Source organism: Tursiops truncatus, chromosome 2, assembly GCF_011762595.2.
Source record: "Tursiops truncatus isolate mTurTru1 chromosome 2, mTurTru1.mat.Y, whole genome shotgun sequence".
NCBI classification, from domain to species: Eukaryota; Metazoa; Chordata; class Mammalia; order Artiodactyla; family Delphinidae; genus Tursiops; species Tursiops truncatus.
In genome coordinates, this window is record NC_047035.1 from 114857739 (window position 1) to 114874749 (window position 17011).

At 42.6% G+C, this 17011-nt stretch overlaps 1 protein-coding gene across 2 annotated transcripts in view; it reads right to left on the reverse strand.

Annotated features, from left to right (window-relative positions):
* NPTN (neuroplastin) overlaps positions 1-17011 on the reverse strand; it is a 55684-nt gene that overhangs the window by 15920 nt on the left and 22753 nt on the right. For both annotated transcript variants that reach the window (XR_002179278.3, XM_004318102.4), the window contains exons 2-3: positions 10431-10602; positions 6693-6787 (exon numbers count right to left, since the gene is read on the reverse strand). Coding sequence is in view for 1 of the 2 variants with exons in the window: in XM_004318102.4 (XP_004318150.1) it covers positions 6693-6787; positions 10431-10602 (267 nt within the window). In the remaining variant the exon portion in view is untranslated. The remainder of the gene's footprint in view (positions 1-6692; positions 6788-10430; positions 10603-17011) is intronic.

Sequence of the window (17011 nt, forward strand, 5' to 3'; positions counted from 1 at the left end):
TAAATAAGAAAACTCAAGTTTGGTAAAGTTTGGTAAAGTTATTTAACATCTAAAATTATGCCGCTAGTAAATTCTGGTATAGCCAGCATCCAAATTCAGGGCTATCTGACTCCAGAGGCCATGTTTTTTGAACTTTACCATATAGAAGGGGAAATAACCAAACTAAAACAGAGTCCATAAACAATAAAAATATACAATATGCATTACTGGTAACTGCACAGCAAACTGCCCAAATGTTATCTTTGCTTGTAGATGTACTAGAACGCTCTAGACCTAAGGTGGGACTGATCTATCTGTCAGAGTTCAGCTACTTCATATACTATAATGTAAAGAGTTTTAGACTTAAGTTAGAGAAATTTGGCTCTACTGAGACTCTATTACTCACTGAGTAACCTAAGGTGGGTCATTTAAAATCCTTTGGGTTTCAATATTTACTTTTGTAAAATGGGAATAAAATACCCACACTTCATAGAGGTCTTACGAGGATTAATTTACATCTCTGTATCAATCTAGCAAAAGATTGGAGCCCAGGGTCAAAAATAAACATTTAAATTGCATTATTAGTTAGGGAAAGGAAAGGCTAAGACAAGCATTATGAGTTCTAAGAAATCAAAAAGATGCTGATTATTATGTGTTTTCTCCCTATTTGCTAATATAAACAGGACTTTTGTTTGTGGCTCTAATAAGGTTTACTCAGGTCAGATACTGACAAATTATACTGATTAAAGGCCTATTTATACTGATTATGGTGCCTCACCTTATGTGGGCTTGCCACTTAATAAGGACCTACTTAACTAGGTCCTGTTGGTCTGCAGGTAGGTCTGAGGAGTCGGACAGAGCAAATACTGCTTAATTCCCTTTACCTTCTCAGGGAGGCACAGACTGGGTCGCAAAGAAGTAACAGAGATCCTTAGAAGAGATCACACACCCATTTGGGAATTAACTCATGATCTGGCCTTGTTAGCTACATACTCTAATCCCATGAGTTAACGGATGGACCCTTCCAGTATCCTAATAAATGGCAACACCGGGGTTCCAAAACAGTCTTAAGTTACCCACCAACACCTGACCCAATGTCATTATCTAGGCCTTTGGCTGAGGACAAAGGCATGTTCCTCAGTACCCTCTGCTGCCTAACTTGCAGGCATTTAGAGAGAAGCATCCAGCTTCTCTGCCAGGCTGGTGGCTGTAGAAAGTGCCAGCTTAGGCAACGGAGGCATGTTCAGCTGAAGATGATGTTAAATAAAGTTAACACAACAGAGCTGAGACAGGATCAAGGTATGGGGCCTCTTACCTGGACTGCTTATTTAGTGCTCACTTTTCAAAGCAAATTCATAATCTTGCAACTCATTTTCAAAGAAACTCCATCCTTAAAGATATTGCACAACGTCTCACCATACAACACACTGATAATGTAGAGATGGTCTCTTTGCTTCCTTCATGCAACCTATCAAATCCCAGAGACACCTCATATTTTCTATAGGCAAAAATAGAGGCTTGGCTGAAGGCAGAGGGAGAGTTAAGATTTACTGCTAGCCAAGGGCCAAGCCCAAGAAACAATATGAGACTGGCTGAGATGGAAGCAAGAAAGATGTTGGGGGACTTCCCTGGTGGTGCAGTGGTTAAGACTCTGTGCTCCCAATGCAGGGGGCCTGGGTTCCATCCCTGGTCGGGGAACTAGATTCCATATGCATGCTGGCTGTAACAAAGAGTTCTCTTGCCACAACTAAGGAGCCCACGTGCCACAACCAAATAAATAAATAAATATTTTTTAGAAAAAGGAAGATGTTGGCTTTTTGGCTCAATAATTATACAGAATAGATTAATCAGTGGTTGTAAAGACTAAAGCAGTCTGGGACTTGTGCTGCCTTCTGCGGAAGAGGCTTTTCCCTCTCCTGCAGGTGAAACCACTGAGTAGGAGGCACTGAAGTCTCCACTAAGAATGATTCTAACCTTGGCTGTACACTATAATCATCTGGAGTGCTTTTAATAAGCCTGATGCCTAGGCCACATTTCATATACCTTAAATCAAGTTTGAGAACCACTGCTCTAACACTTTTCCTAGCATCAGTGTTTGAGATCAGGGGACTACAGGGAGTGTCTCATAAGACAGGGAGATGAACACGTGGAGGTGTGGGGGGCACTGAGGTGACAGTCTCAAAGTTAAGAACCTGACAGTCACTATTACTAGGAAAAGAAGCTTAGAAATCGTTTCCTTCACTAACCCAACTTCTCATCTGTGTTCACATAAGGGAACCACAGACCTTTAGAGCCTTACAAAACCTTCAAGATCATCTATCTCATCTTACTTCATCATACACTTGGGGAATCTGAGGCCCAACGAAGGAAAGTGACTGGTCAGGGCCACAGCAAGTTTATAATGGCAGGGCCAGGATTAGAACCCATTTCTTCTGTCAGTCCAAGACCTTTACACTGTTATATGCTGAACACAGCGGTGTGGCTTAGTGCTTAGGAACATGGGCTCTGGTACTAGGGTGCTTGGGTGAGAGCTCTGGCCCCACTGGTTGACTATGTCACACTGAGCAAATCATTCAATTCCCTTGGAGCCTCAATTTTCTCACCTGGAAAGTGGAGATAATAATGGCATTTACCTCAGAGTTGTGAAGACTACAGGAGAGGAAAGGGACAAGTAATGTGCCTGGCACATAGTAATAAGCACACAGTAACGTTAGCTGTTCTTATTCTTATTAAGGTAGGTCAGAGTAGCACCCTGAAGAGAGGAAAAGAAGGAACAGGTATGGTTATTTGGGCTATGGTTCATGTTCAAAATGTTCAAGCAGCTTCAAGATATTACTGTTATGCTTTCAGAGACTTTTCAAGTCAGGGCAATTCTGAGACAGAACCAGCTTTGACATCAGCTCGAATTTAAACTATGTCACAACCTCTAAGCATCTCCACCTGTCAAACTAGCTGCCCGTCAAACGAATAAATGAGCACAAAAACACTCTGCATGCTGAAAGTGCTGTACAAACGTGAGAGGTGTATTATTACTCCTAATAATGATATCTGTCACCATCACTATACAGTCCGCCTCAGCCAGTCTGAACTTTGATATATCAGTTGTAAGGCCATGCAACAGAGCAGGAAACAGGGATGCAGGGCAAGGTCACTTCTAGAAATCCTAACATTTAGTCATAATATTCAAATAGCAAGAAAGCTAATAAGTAGGGAGAAGAAAAACAAGATCAATCTTGGCTCTCACAGCCACCAAAAGACTGAAATTCAATTGAAATGCCCAGTGAGCAGGGAGACATAATGATGGCCCTAATAAAACACCAGACCCAAACCTTCCTGGGGCTGGGATGTACCTTTCACAAGCGGCAATGGCATGTCTGTCGCAGAGGACTTGCTGACCACCAAAATCCTTTTCTAAAAACAGCAATAAAACTCAAACTCCTTGTTTACTGGAGTCACCAAAATGATTGAAGGGTGAGGATAGGGTCTGGGAGTCATGAGAGGTATTTTCTTTTCAAATTTGTCCATTACATAGAAAACTTTAACTTGTTTTTGTGAGCACATTTTTTAATTTTAGAAAAGGAAGAGGAAGAGGGAGGGACTAAGGGCTAGAAAAGTTGAATAATTACAGGGATAGAAAATTCAACACCTATTCTTTCACAAATGCTGTATGGTAAGGTGTGGAGTCTCCAGAAGACACAACCTCTGAGGAGTCAAAAAGGAAAGAGAAGCCTCCCCAGAGTTATCTAAGCAGATCCCTGGAGAGGCTGGTTATAGGACCGAGGTCCCACAAGGTCTAGTCATTGCTGTTTCCTCTCCCCCTGGCCAGCCCTGCTCCATCTTCCTCCCCCAGCATCTGCTCAGGTCACCTGCCAAATACCTAAGAAATGTAATCCTCAACAGTAATAGTATCTTCCTGTTTATACTGTGCCTCATTCTTGTCCTTTAAAAAAAGAGAAAGAAAAAACAAACCAACCTTACTTCAGGTGCAAGGCCTTCCCTACCACATGTATATACGACCACCCTCAAAATTCCTTTCTTGACGGGGATCTACAGGCTAAGGTGGAAAAGCACTGCCACCTCAGGTCTGTTCCCAGATATGTGTCCCTCCCTCTGATTCCTTCAGCCTTCTTTTCTTTTGTACATAACAAGTAACTCAAGATTTAGTCATTTGACATATAATGCCCAGTCTCTGGCTAGTCTAAGTCCTTCACTCCCCACAGTGCTGAGCCCAAACAACACCCCAGGGAAGTTTTCAACTGCAGGGAAAGCCAGATGGGGAAGAAGAGGGCTGAGTATAGAATAAGTGCTAAAGAAATATGTATGTATGGTCTGAATTATATTGCCTTGAAATGTCGATTTAGTTAAAACCACAAATGGAGACTCTCAGAGACTCCTTCTGGCAGAGATCACTTATGTTCCTGAATCCCCTGAATTTCTCTGTTCTTGAGTACAACCACCTCTTGCCTCTCTATTACTCAGCAGAGTTTTTAAATCATTATAGCTATAAAAAGATAACTGTCTCTTACCCCACCCTAGAGGAACTGAGGAAACAAGAGTTTACATGAAAATGCTGTGGGAACAACACATATACCGCTGTAAATTCAAGGCAGTTTTCTACCCCAACCATAATCGGGAGCTAGCTTAGAATGTGATCCTGGGCCTATGGCAAACCCTCCTAAACTTACACAAGAAAAGCCAAGTGTTCAGTCTTTACCAGACCAAACTATCTCTAACCTAAAAGACATTAAGTTTTCAGCTGTTCTCTATCCAGGTGTCAGGGGAGAGAAGGAAGAAAGACTAGAATTCCATATGAATTTTCTTGACAGACTAACCTATCTGCCCAAGCTAGTCACAGAATATGTTTTAGGATTATATAAAACAGAATTCTCTTAAGGTCTACTTCTTTAAAATGAGGATATTAATACCACCTGTCCAATCCACCGCACAGGGTTATTGTACAGTACAAATTCAACAGAGCACAGTACATGCCTTCACTATGGTGAGATACTGTGCCTGTTGTATCTTCCTCGGAAGACACTCCTGACTGCAGCCTCCAGACCACTTCTTATTTGCTAAAGAGAATGTGAGGAAAGATGCCTTTGGGGCCATCGGAACTTCACCTTCTTGAGCAGACAAACCAATGGAAAAATAACTCTCTTTCTACTCCTGAAAGTGCTGCTTAGAAATCATTAACGCTTGATCAATATGATTAGAGTTAGTCAAGACTTCGAATTATATGTAATTATCCTTTAGGCTTGGAGACCTCGATTAACTAGACACTAGACACTCTCCCTCCCTCACCCATCCCATTCCCTCTGCACTTGAACTTTGTGCCAAAAGCTTAGCCTGGAATGTTGCAGGGCCTCAGATCTCATATGAAGGAGTGAAACGTCTCCCCACGTAGCTCAGCTCATCCAGGGCCCTTGGCTGGCTTAAGAGAAAACGCTTTATCACACTTTCATCCTCATGTTGAATAAATATGGCACTCTTCAAAAACAGTGATAAACCCAGATCTCTACAAGAAAAGCCACGGAGTTAATCAAATCCTAGGTTCTCTGGCCTGTGTGGACTGTAACCATGCCACTGTGACTCCACCCCTTCAGGTATTTAGAATCGAATCTGGCCAGTAGAGGAGGCACTGGCCGTCCTTATGTCAACAAGGACACAAGTTAGGGCAAGTGTCACCAAGACACTACTTTCCTTTAGTAACAACATATAATAGAAACTTTGACTGTGTCTAAGATTTTCTTGAGTCTGAATTTTTAGTCTTCCAAATATTTTAAGGAAAATCTGAATACCTGCTATATATGCCATTCCCATTTCCTAAATTTATCCTTCTACCTTCTAGGGATCACCCTATAGATTTAGAGAACAAGTCTGTCCTTCCTAAGCAAAATGAAAAGGACTAAAAAAGATCCTCACCTCTTCAGTCTGACCTCAAACAGTAGCCCTGCCTCCCCATGGCCATTTTATAAAATGGAAAAACATAGGGATGGGAGTCAAGACCTGGGTTCTATGCTAGCTCTGCCACAAACTCACTGTGTGACAGAGAGCTAGTGGTTTCACTTTTCTGGGTCTCAACTGCTTCTTTGAAATAACACAGGAAAGCTGGGTTAAATGTTAGTCAGCTCTGACTCTTACAGTTCTATTGGCCTTTCTTGCAACCTTCAGCTACAATCTCATCTTTAAGATGCCGGGCACCCAGAGTTTTTATTACAATTCTAATGAATTACCTTACAAAGAGTTTATATTCACCCTGCACACTGTACTTTGCCAAATCCTGGCCCATTGGAGATACCTACATAATACTACTTCAAAGGCTCTATTCTAAGAGCTTTACCTAAGGATGAACCATTATGAAGCTACCAAAATTGAAACATTTTTTGAACTACAAAAACAGAAATTTCATATGGTTCAACCTACTATATTAACTTATTTAATTCCTCTAACCTACCCATGTGCCACGTGTTAGGTTTTACAAATGAGGCAACAGAAGCACAGAGAAGTTAATAACTCGCCACGGTCACACAGTGAATGATGGAATTTGGATTTAAACCCGGGCAGTTGAGCTCCTGACCCTTCAGTCCTATCCATAATATTATATTGCCTCCCATTATGAAAACAAGAAAAGCTCAAAGACTGGAAGCCCAGACCAAGTCAGTGTCTCAGAAGCAGAGTGAGAGGCTCACACCGCAGCCTCTGTTGGTTTGTACCTTTTACTTCAATGGTGGCATTTGCTTTAGGAGCACTGAGAAAGTGATATACACAGTGGTATTCGCCTGAATCCTCAGCTCTCGGTTTATTGATCCTGCAGAGATGAGAAGAAAAATCAAGTAAGGAAGCTGGGAACAGTCAAAATACACAACAAAAGGAGAATCAAAGGGGCAACCAGGGACCCTGCTCTCCAAGTCGTGCCCTGACATGCAACTCACCTCCTCCTAACTGAAAGCAAAAACCTCCCTCTGTGTATTAATAATTTACTTCTTACTGGGTGTCAGGAATACAGGTCCCTAACATTAAGATGCTCCAGTCTATTGGGAGAAATAAACTACAAAGCAAGTAATCAAAAGAGAGGGCTGTACAAACTACTATAATCTACACTTAGATACAGAAGATGGAGCCATCACCAAAAAGTTCTTGCTCACCTGGTGGTTCCAGTCAAATAAATAATAAGAGCAGAAAAAAAGCAAATCTTTTTCTGCGCTTTCCTGAAGACTTTTAGTAGTAGTGTTCTTCCTACCCTGCATTTTAGTAGCATGCCTTTCAATAAGTCTACTAACAGGACATAGGAATATTGGGGGAAAAAATCTGCCATCAGAGCATCAGCCACAGAGATGCAGCTCAGTTCTCAAGACTTTTAGATGCAGCTAGAACTCAAGGGCCCTGCATGATCTGGCCCCTCCCTAGTGTCATCTCAGCCACTTTCTAGCCCTACAGGTCTCTTTTCAGTTTTTCAATGTGCTGAACTTGTTCCTACCTCAAAACCCTGACACAAGATGCTCCTTTATATAGAATGCTCGTCCCATCACTCTTAGCCTCTTAAGTCCTTTTCCATTGGTCTTGGCTTACATGTCACTTCCACCCCCCAATCTAAGTGACATCCCTCTCCCTGACATTCTCTCTCATACTACACTGTAATTCTTCACGACCCTTATCACAATATGTAATTATTTATTTATGTGATTGTTTGATGAATGTCTGTTTTTCCCTACAGACCAAGTTCTATGTAGATAGGCACTGTTTATTTGGTACACAATTCTATACCCAGCACATACCCTGGTGCCTGGAATACAGTAGAAAAATGAATAAACACATGAATGAACACAAACTTAGACCAAGTTAAGCAGAGTGAAAGGACTGCAAGAAGTATGTATGAAGAGAACAGTACTTCCTCTGAATCCTATAGGGTGATCCTACACAAGCTTTCTTGGCCCTGAAGGTCAGCTTCATATCAGCTCAGTTCATGCTGGCCTAGACACATCCCCCCAAACGTGCAGAAAGGCTGGTGTGTAATTACAGAAAACAGAGAAACATCAGCTTCCAGATGAGAAAATAAACATTATTTCACTCCTACTCTTTTTTTTTTTTTTTTTGCGGTACGCGGGCCTCTCACTGTTGTGGCCTGACGCGCAGGCTCAGTGACCATGGCTCACGGGCCCAGCCGCTCCGCTCCACATGGGATCTTTCCGGACCGGCGCACAAACCCGTGTCCCCTGCATCGGCAGGCGGATTCTCAACCACTGCGCCACCAGGAAAGCCCCCGCTCCTACTCTTTTGCTCAATGGTTAAAATATAATACTTGCAATGGTCAAATCTCCACTGCACTAATGTCTGAGAAAAACGCCTGACCTCAAACACTGGCCAAATGCACTTACTCATCTTACTGTTCATCCCAAAAAAGACTTGAAGAGAGTATGGATGAGGAGAGACATAGCCCACCCACAGGACTGTCTCAGCATACCCACGGCAGCATAAGATTCTAAGAGGAGCTGTCAACAGTCTTCTCAATTTGAACCAAATGCCTATTCTTATATCAATATGCTCCCAATAGGGAAACAGACACCAGTTAGCTGCTCTTAGCAATGTTCCAGAGTTAGGAGGAGCAGCAGCAGCAGCAGCAATATCTTTAGGGCTTAGACTTGACTACAGTAAGTTCCTTGAGAGATGACTCCCAAACTTGGGGCCATGCCTATGGGCTCAAAATCTCCCCACAACATTTCCTTTGACTAGCTATTGGGAAGTAACTAAAGCAAATCAAATATGTCCCCTACAGGCTAAGCAGAAGCAGGGTCTGACACTGGCTCCATGGCCAACTTATTAGGTGGCCCAAGGGACTTATCAGTTGTTACTCTACAAAATGTGAGTTGTTACTCTACAGATTCCCTGAAAAACTCTGACAATGCAGAACACCCCCCGGAGAGCTTCAAATAGGCTGAGAAAAAATACACTACCATGTCTAAAATAGATAGCTAGTGGGAACCTGTGGTATAGCACAGGGAGCTCAGCTCAGTGCTCTGTGATGACCTAGATGGGTAGGAACTGGGGGGTGGGAGGAGGAGGTCCAAGATGGGAGGGGATATATGTATACATATAACTGACTCACTTCATTGTACAGCAGAAACTAACACAACAATGTAAAGCAATTATACTCCAATTAAAAAAAAAGAGTCGTTCTATAAAGTTAGGTTCAAACTTTACATAAAGTTACAGTTCAAAGCTTTGGGGGGTAACATAGTAAAGACCCAAGAGAAACAAGATTGGACGTGTGGTACCTTGAAAGAGGTATTATAAAAAAACAAACTTGTAAAACTAATAGACAGACCAAGAATAGATGCCTTTTATTCCACTCAGCATCTCTATTTGATTAACCTTTTCCAAACTATGAGGATATAGCTGAGGCTATATTTCCAATTTTATATCAAAAGAAACTACAGTGGAGAGAGATTAACTACCTTGCCACGAAATGGTATAATACAGCAGAAGAACAAACAAACAAACAATAAAAAACGGAAAAAAAACAATGACCTAGATTCTAGAAAGTCAGAAGACCTGGAACCTAGCCTTGGTTCTGCAACTTATTAGGTACAGTATGTGGCCTTGAAAGCAGTCAAGCATTATTACTCTTTGAGTCTCAGTTTTCTTATCCAAAAAAAAGGAGGATCCACAAATTAATGTGGGTCAATTAAATAAGGGGTATGAAATTATTTCAATTCTGCAAAATACTGCAGGATGTCCTTGCTACTACTAGGTACACAGGTTTTCCTGGTCTCACTCCAGTGCACTCTTTCTTTGCACTGCATCATCCTGCCAAATAGGATTAGCTGACCCTTTTCAACTAGGAACAAACTATTCTGAAAGGTGAGGTACCAGGTGTTCTAGATAGTCCAAAAAAGTACCAAATCTTCAGGTGCTGGGTAACTTCTGCCAGCAAATATCCCCCTTTCATTAAAGGGTATTTCCAGGCTACCATCCTTTTCCAGATCAGTAATGAGCTCTGTATCCACTGGTCCTGATCAGGTTATGGTCATAATAAACACTCCTAAAAGGTAATTCACTAGGAAATCTACTCAGTGGAAATATCACTTAGGGTGATATTGCTCTAAGAGTCCTAGATCAGATTTCAATCTGATTCCTCAAACCACTGGATTTAGTCAAGAGATCTGCATTCTAATTGTGGCTTTTTTATTGACTAGCATTGTTACCCTAAGCAAATCACTCCCGATGCCCTCAGTTGCTCTATCATCATAGTGAAGGGATCTTCTACAGCTCTCAAACCTGGCCACTCATTAGAAATCCTTTCTAGATTCCTGGGCCTCACCCCAGATATACTGGATTAGAGTCTCCAGGGGAGGACCATGTCTCTCCCACATAGCATAATTACAGATTATGAATGTCAAGTAAACTCAACCATGTTCCCTCCCATCTTCCCAGGAGTTGCTAGCCCCTCTCACCTGTATTCCATGTTGCTGGCATTCTTACGAGTGGCAGTCAGTTCTACCCCATTCTTTGTCCAGTAGCTGTATGTAAGGGTGTGAGAGTTGGAGGTGAGGTTACACTGCAGGGTGACAGGGGGCGCAGGGCTTTCTCGAATAATGACTTCTTCACTGGTGACAATCCTTGGCTCTGTAATAAGAGTGCACAATGATAGGGAGCCACAGTTCCATGCTCTGCAGCCCTGGCCTGAGAGTTGGATGGGGTAGGTTGGGGAGACTAGAAGAGGGAGGGCAGACAGGACCACATGAGGAATTTCACTTTGCCACTTTGGAGGAAGTCAAGAAAGGAAAAACAATGATTATAAGCAAATGACCACTAGCGCAGACAACAGCCTGAAGACCAGTTGGCCTAGACGTGAAAAGAATGGGAGTATTATGGATGCTTGCACTGGCAACAGTACGCTTTTGAATACCACCATTTTATGAGATAAGAACCACCAACCAATTCGGCTTCAATTAGAAAATCAGGCTCCACTTTGCAGCTCTGAAGACAAAGGCAATAGGCAATATCATTTAGATAACTAATAAACTTCCTGCCTTGAAACAGTAATAGTTATAATTAGGCATATATGGCTTTTCCCACATTTAAATCTGATAAATCTATGGCAAAACAGCCTGGCCATTATGCAGAAAAAGACAATGTAGATCCTAAAAGCAAATTTCCTATTGAAAGTCTATTGCATTTTCCAAATTTTGCCGAGAGAAAACTGTTAAGGAACCATAAGTTCTTCTCTCCAGCCCATATTTTACTCCAAAGACAAAATTTTTTCAGAATTGCACTTTAAAACACTTTCCATTCTAAGATAATCATAACTAGAATGTGGTACATGTTGGTATGATGGGCTCCTAGAATTTTAGAGCTGAAAGGCCCTTAAGAGTTCAATGAATCCCACTCTTTAAGAGCTAGAAAGGTACAATGACTTGTGAAAGGCCATAATTATCATTAGTGACAAAGCTGGGCCTAGAAAACACATCTGACCGAATTCTTTATCCCTCCTCCTCCAACCCAAAAACATCCCCATACACCTTCCACCCTAGGGCAAGTTATATACTTCATCTTCTGGTTCTACCTGGGCTTAGATAACCTGGGATCACTCATTTGGTATCTACAAAAATAACCTATTTGAGTCAAATATTATAACACATTGAGCAGAAATTTTTTAAGGCACACTATATCAATACCGTTACTGGAAGGTTCATAAAGCACTTTGAATTCCATCACTATATTAAAGTTTTGAAGTTTGTTTATTGTCTTTTGTCGTTATTTATCTTTAATCATTTCCCATGGTTAGTTCTTTTTCTACTCTTGGTCAAACATTTTCAGGTAAAGTCTAAACTAGCCATCTTTTCCAATCCACAATCAGAGGTATTTGCTCTTTTACTTTTCTTCCAATTCTTTCTCAGAAATCCGTGACTAACTTCCCATTTCCCTGAACCTGGCTACTTCCTGTCTACAAGTCTGTAGCAGCTCCCTGACAACATTTTATAAAGTATAGTGCTGACTCTTAACTCTTGAAGACAAAACTCTCTCCCTTCACTGGAACTAAGCTTTGTTCATTGTGCAGGAAGCAGGAGAGGACGGAGACGTCATGGGACACTTGAAAAATGTAATGCCCAAGCACCTCCTAATCAGTGTAACATTGTAGAGTTCATATCGTCAAAGAAACTTGTGATAAATAAAGCAAATCCTCAAGTTTGCTCAAGTAAATTCGTTCTAATTATTTTCCAACTCTGGCAAAAGGATAGTGGTTATCTTTCATTCAGCACTGGTCCTTATCCGTAACATCAAAAAGGGTCTCTATGTACAGATAATGGAGGCATAGCAGCTACTAAGACAGAAGCAGATGCATGTAAACATTAGCGCAGTGGTGTCCCATGGTTTCCAAAACACACTGGACAGAAGCCAAATCCCTGGGCCTTAAGTCGAGCAGAACAGCTGCAAACCCTGCAATGGAAGGCGCACACACACCATCGGCAGAAAGCACCACAATTTCAGGAAAATCAAAACCAAGCAAAAACAAAAGCGATAAAAAGAGAGAACCAGTACTCCACAGAAATTAAAAAAATATAAAGGCAACATTAAAACCCAAACACACTTTTAGGTTTTTACTGAATTTTTATTATTCAATTTTATTTTCTGTCCCATTTGGGACTCGCCTTCTGGTTCTTCCTCTCAGACTGCACTGAGAAAGGGTAAACTCTGAGGCCAAGAGCTTCCAGATGCTTAAATTACAAGGAGGCCAAAGCAAATGCTACTCTTACCTGTGGTGATGCAAATGACCACCGCAGCTCAGTGAGATTAAGGTGATGAAAGCAACCTGGTAGACTTTCTGCCAAGAATTCTCAGAAGGCAAAGGAAAGCACTTTTTCCCTTAAGATCCAGGAGAGAGTCAGCTGGGAGCAAGTCAATAATTTTAATAGGTTTAAATATGATTCTGCACCATAGGAGGGCTGTGGGGTGGGGTAACCTTCCTCCTGTAATTGCCGTATACGGAAACCAGTGCTAGACCAAGCTCCTTGGCCTCGGTGCCACATCTGCATTCTGCACCAGGATGAAGGTGGGGGGGTTTTATTTCTGATCGAACACTGGTGGTCGAGCATTGCCCATGATAGTCCAAGAGAGATGAACATTTAGGAGAAGCTGAAAAATTCTTACCTGCCACTTACTCCTATTTAGAAGCACTGGTTAGGAGACCCTTACTTACCCTAGCCATCATTCATATGTAGAACATGCTATGGACAGAGAGAGAACCTAAAAACTGGGCACGCTTCTCTTCCTGCCTTACATTACTGCCAGGAGGTCATTTTTTTTTTTTGCGGTACGCGGGCCTCTCACTGTTGTGGCCTCTCCCGTTGCGGAGCACAGGCTCCGGACGCACAGGCTCAGCGGCCACGGCTCACGGGCCTAGCTGCTCCACAGCATGTGGGATCTTCCCGGACCGGGGCACGAACCCGTGTCCCCTGCAACGGCAGGCGGACTCTCAACCACTGCGCCACCAGGGAAGCCCAGGAGGTCATTCTTAGATAGAAAATTTCAACTTCCCCTTGGAGACAAATGTCCTTGAGGGCGCTGAAATCATAAAAAAATCCAATTAGAGTGGCGTTCAGGGTGTTGAAAAAAAAAAGAAGCCTGGCTCTCTAAAACAGTTAACTAGCGTCAACTGATTGACGGGGAGGTCTGGGGAGAGTCTGAACTAGCCAGGGTTTGTTTCAACCACATGCAGACACCCCAAAGTTAGGAAGCTTATTTCTAAGTAAACTGGGAGACTGCTGTATACTCTCGAGATTGAGAGGTAGGTACCCCAAAGCCGCATCTTCTTCTAGACCCAAGGCATGACCTTTTAACTATGAGTCTACCTGAGTCAGGCTCCTGCAAGTACAAGTACCAAATGCCCAGCCCAGTCCATGCCTACAAACTTCTGCAGAGCTTTGTGGCCGTTTGGGTAATTCTGCTTTTACAAGGAAAGGAGCAAGGGGGCAGGAGAAGGAGGCGTGCAAGGGAAAAAATCATTAAATAAAAGAAAAATCACTGGGTTAATGTTCCCCATTTTCACATAGACAAGGTTTTCTTTTTCCCTTTCCAGAAGCAGGTTCTCTAATTCAACAGTGCCAACTGCAGCAGCCTCTAACTCTACTCTAAGTCCTCTTCATAGGCATCTTCTGAGTTGCTATAAAGAACAGACAAGTAACTTGCTATTTTCCATAGAAATATATAGATTCAAGGCCCATGTCAGATTACCTCCTCTGTTATTACCAATATCCTCATAAATGTAATTTACTATTTTTATTTACTCTCTAAATCAATCAGTTCTTTAAGCCTGAACTGGCTCTAGGGACTCCTACTGAGTCCTTGACAAGAAGGTGAAAAACCCAGAAGATCTTTCCATTAAATGGAGAATGCTTCCTCAACTATAATAAGGACAGATATGGGCTAGAACTCTTTCTGGCCAGAAGCACTGGCTCTGTGGTGGCTTCTCCCTCCCTCTCCTTCCCACCATACAAGCAGCAAGACACTATCCAGAAAGAGGTGGCCACAAAAGCTCCTGTGTCTGATGTTTTACTTGTACCTGCTACTACAGATGAAGGGAAGGATTCTGAGCCAACTGCTCAGCTCACTGTTACCACACAGAGGAACAGGGTTGGAATTTAGTTTCCTTTTTTAAGACACAAGAAAGGCCAGTGTGAATGGCTTCCAAACTATTTCTGGGGTTGCCAGCCTCTGGAATGATAGTGTGGCAGTGACTGCTGTGCCAACAGTCAGTCATCAGAGTCAAACTATCTGTCAACAGATCCAACTCTGACTTTGAAACAGCATGATGGGGTTTTAAAAAATACTTTGCAGCTTAGAGTCACCTGGCTCCTAACAGCAAGACATAAGGAGGAAATCTCAGGCTGCTGCTTTTAAGAGAATAGGAGACTAGCTGGGCAGGACCAGTGAGGAGTAATACTGCTGCAGTGGAGGGCTGTTATCAGAGAAGCACATGCCACTGTTTTAGAAAAGAAAAAGAGCTAGAACTATGGAAATATCCAAGCTTACATGCCACCCAACAACCAAAACACATCACCACACCACACTCATGGCAACATTCCCATCACAGAACAGGATGACACTAAGTCACAGTGAGGGAAGAGGCTGGGCAGACACAAACTTAAAACCATAGAGGTGAAGGCAGCTACTCAGAGAGCTTCAAACAGATGAACAGAAGAAATAAAAAGTAGTTAGACTGGGGAGAGAAATAAAAATAGAAAGGCACCAAAGAATAAATCAGCAAAAGGAGAGCAGAAAACCTACTACAAAATTAAAGTAGAGGGAAAGAAACAATTCAACACTATCCTGGTTTGACTGCCTGGTTTTGTGAGTTTTAAGTGTTTTTTTTTTTTTTCTTGTTGTTAGCCTCCCCAGTTCTCCCTCCCCACCTCTTCCCAATGCAGATGATTTTGGACAATCACAGATTTCCCCAAGTTCTTTGTTCCTGAGGAGAAAGACACAGAGAAGGGTTGGGGGATAAGGGAGGTAAAGAGGACAGCAAAGAAGAAAAATAAAATTTGCCACAAATATTTTCATACACTACAACCAGAAGGATCGTGGGTTTGAAAAAACGAAGACAAGGGGTGGGGTGAGTGATCATACTGGGGAAGAGGGAAAGGAAGCAGAAGGGAAGGGTCATCGGGCCACCTCTAGTGACTACAGTACTACTACTGTAGGGTGCTGGACTCACTCTGAAGGACGCTTATGGTGGCCTGGGCTCGAATCCATGTTATGGAAGGGTTTTGCCTCAAGTCATTCCTCTTGGGGTCGTTGCTGGCCCTGCACTCGTAAGTCCCAGAGTCCTCCAAGGTGAGCCGGGTTATTCTCAGCACACTCACGCCGTTTGACCCGTAGGCGGTGTTTACGGTGACACGGCGCTTCCGAGCACCGTCCCACAGCTGTCTGAAAGACTCTGCCCGGTTGACTTCTGCGTACCACCACTGGATCTCTGGCGTGGGGCTCCCGACCACGTCACAGTACAGCTCAAAGGCGTCCCCAGTGAGCTTAGTTTCTGACATGGGCGACTTGACAAACCCAGCTAGAGGGAGGGGGAGCAGGAATGCAGTGACAGGCCAATCAGAAAAAAAAAAAGAATCAACAGGTGTTAATAGTAATTTAAAGGAAAGAAAAGAAAAGAAAAGAAAAAAGCAAATGAGCTGCAAAGAACAAAAAGGATTCATTTTTAAACTATAAAGAGACAGTAAACAGCATTTCATACAAGCTTTTAGAAGAAGAACCACCCTGGGAAGCTTATGAAGCAAAGGCAGGCTAATTACAAGCTGGGGCAGCCCAGGTGCTGGCCAGGCAGAAGCAAGCCCACTGGAAAGCGTTTTAGCAATGGGCCCAGCCAGTTGGAATGAGAAAGCCTCAGGTCTCGGGGAAATCTCTTTCCTTAGAGCACAAACCATTACCTTTCCAAACTCAGGCAAGCGATGAAAGATAACCGCAAGTGGCAACAGGTTATATGCAAGTCAGGATCTCTCTTTTGGATGGGTGAACACTCCGTTAGAGATGCAATGTCTTTTATGGGTCACAACAAGAAGTGTTAACTGACCTACTGACACCTTATTTTGGGAGTCAGAGTCCAAATTTCAACTGAAAGGCTAGCAAATTTCTCTCATGCAGGATCCTATCCTGAATTCAGGTTAGACTTTCCCCACATCCTCTTCTTCCCTGGGCCCATGGCAAACAACCCAATTGTCTGTGAAGCAGCCTCTACCTGAATGCAGACCCTCAGGCACAGAAGAGCAAGAAAATCTGTACTTCAATGTAAGAAATACTATGGGGGTCAGCTCAGGAGTAAAACCAACAGTAACAGTAACTCAACTCATTGCCAGTGTCTGGAGGGACTATGCCCTCCATAATCCCATAAATTTATACAACTAGAAAAATCTTCTGAAAAGTCAGTCTTAAAAATAACCATGGGATAAAAACAAAAATAAAAACAAAACAAAACAAAAAAATAACCATGGCATTTGACAGGCTCTCTTCACATAATTTAGTTGCCTGG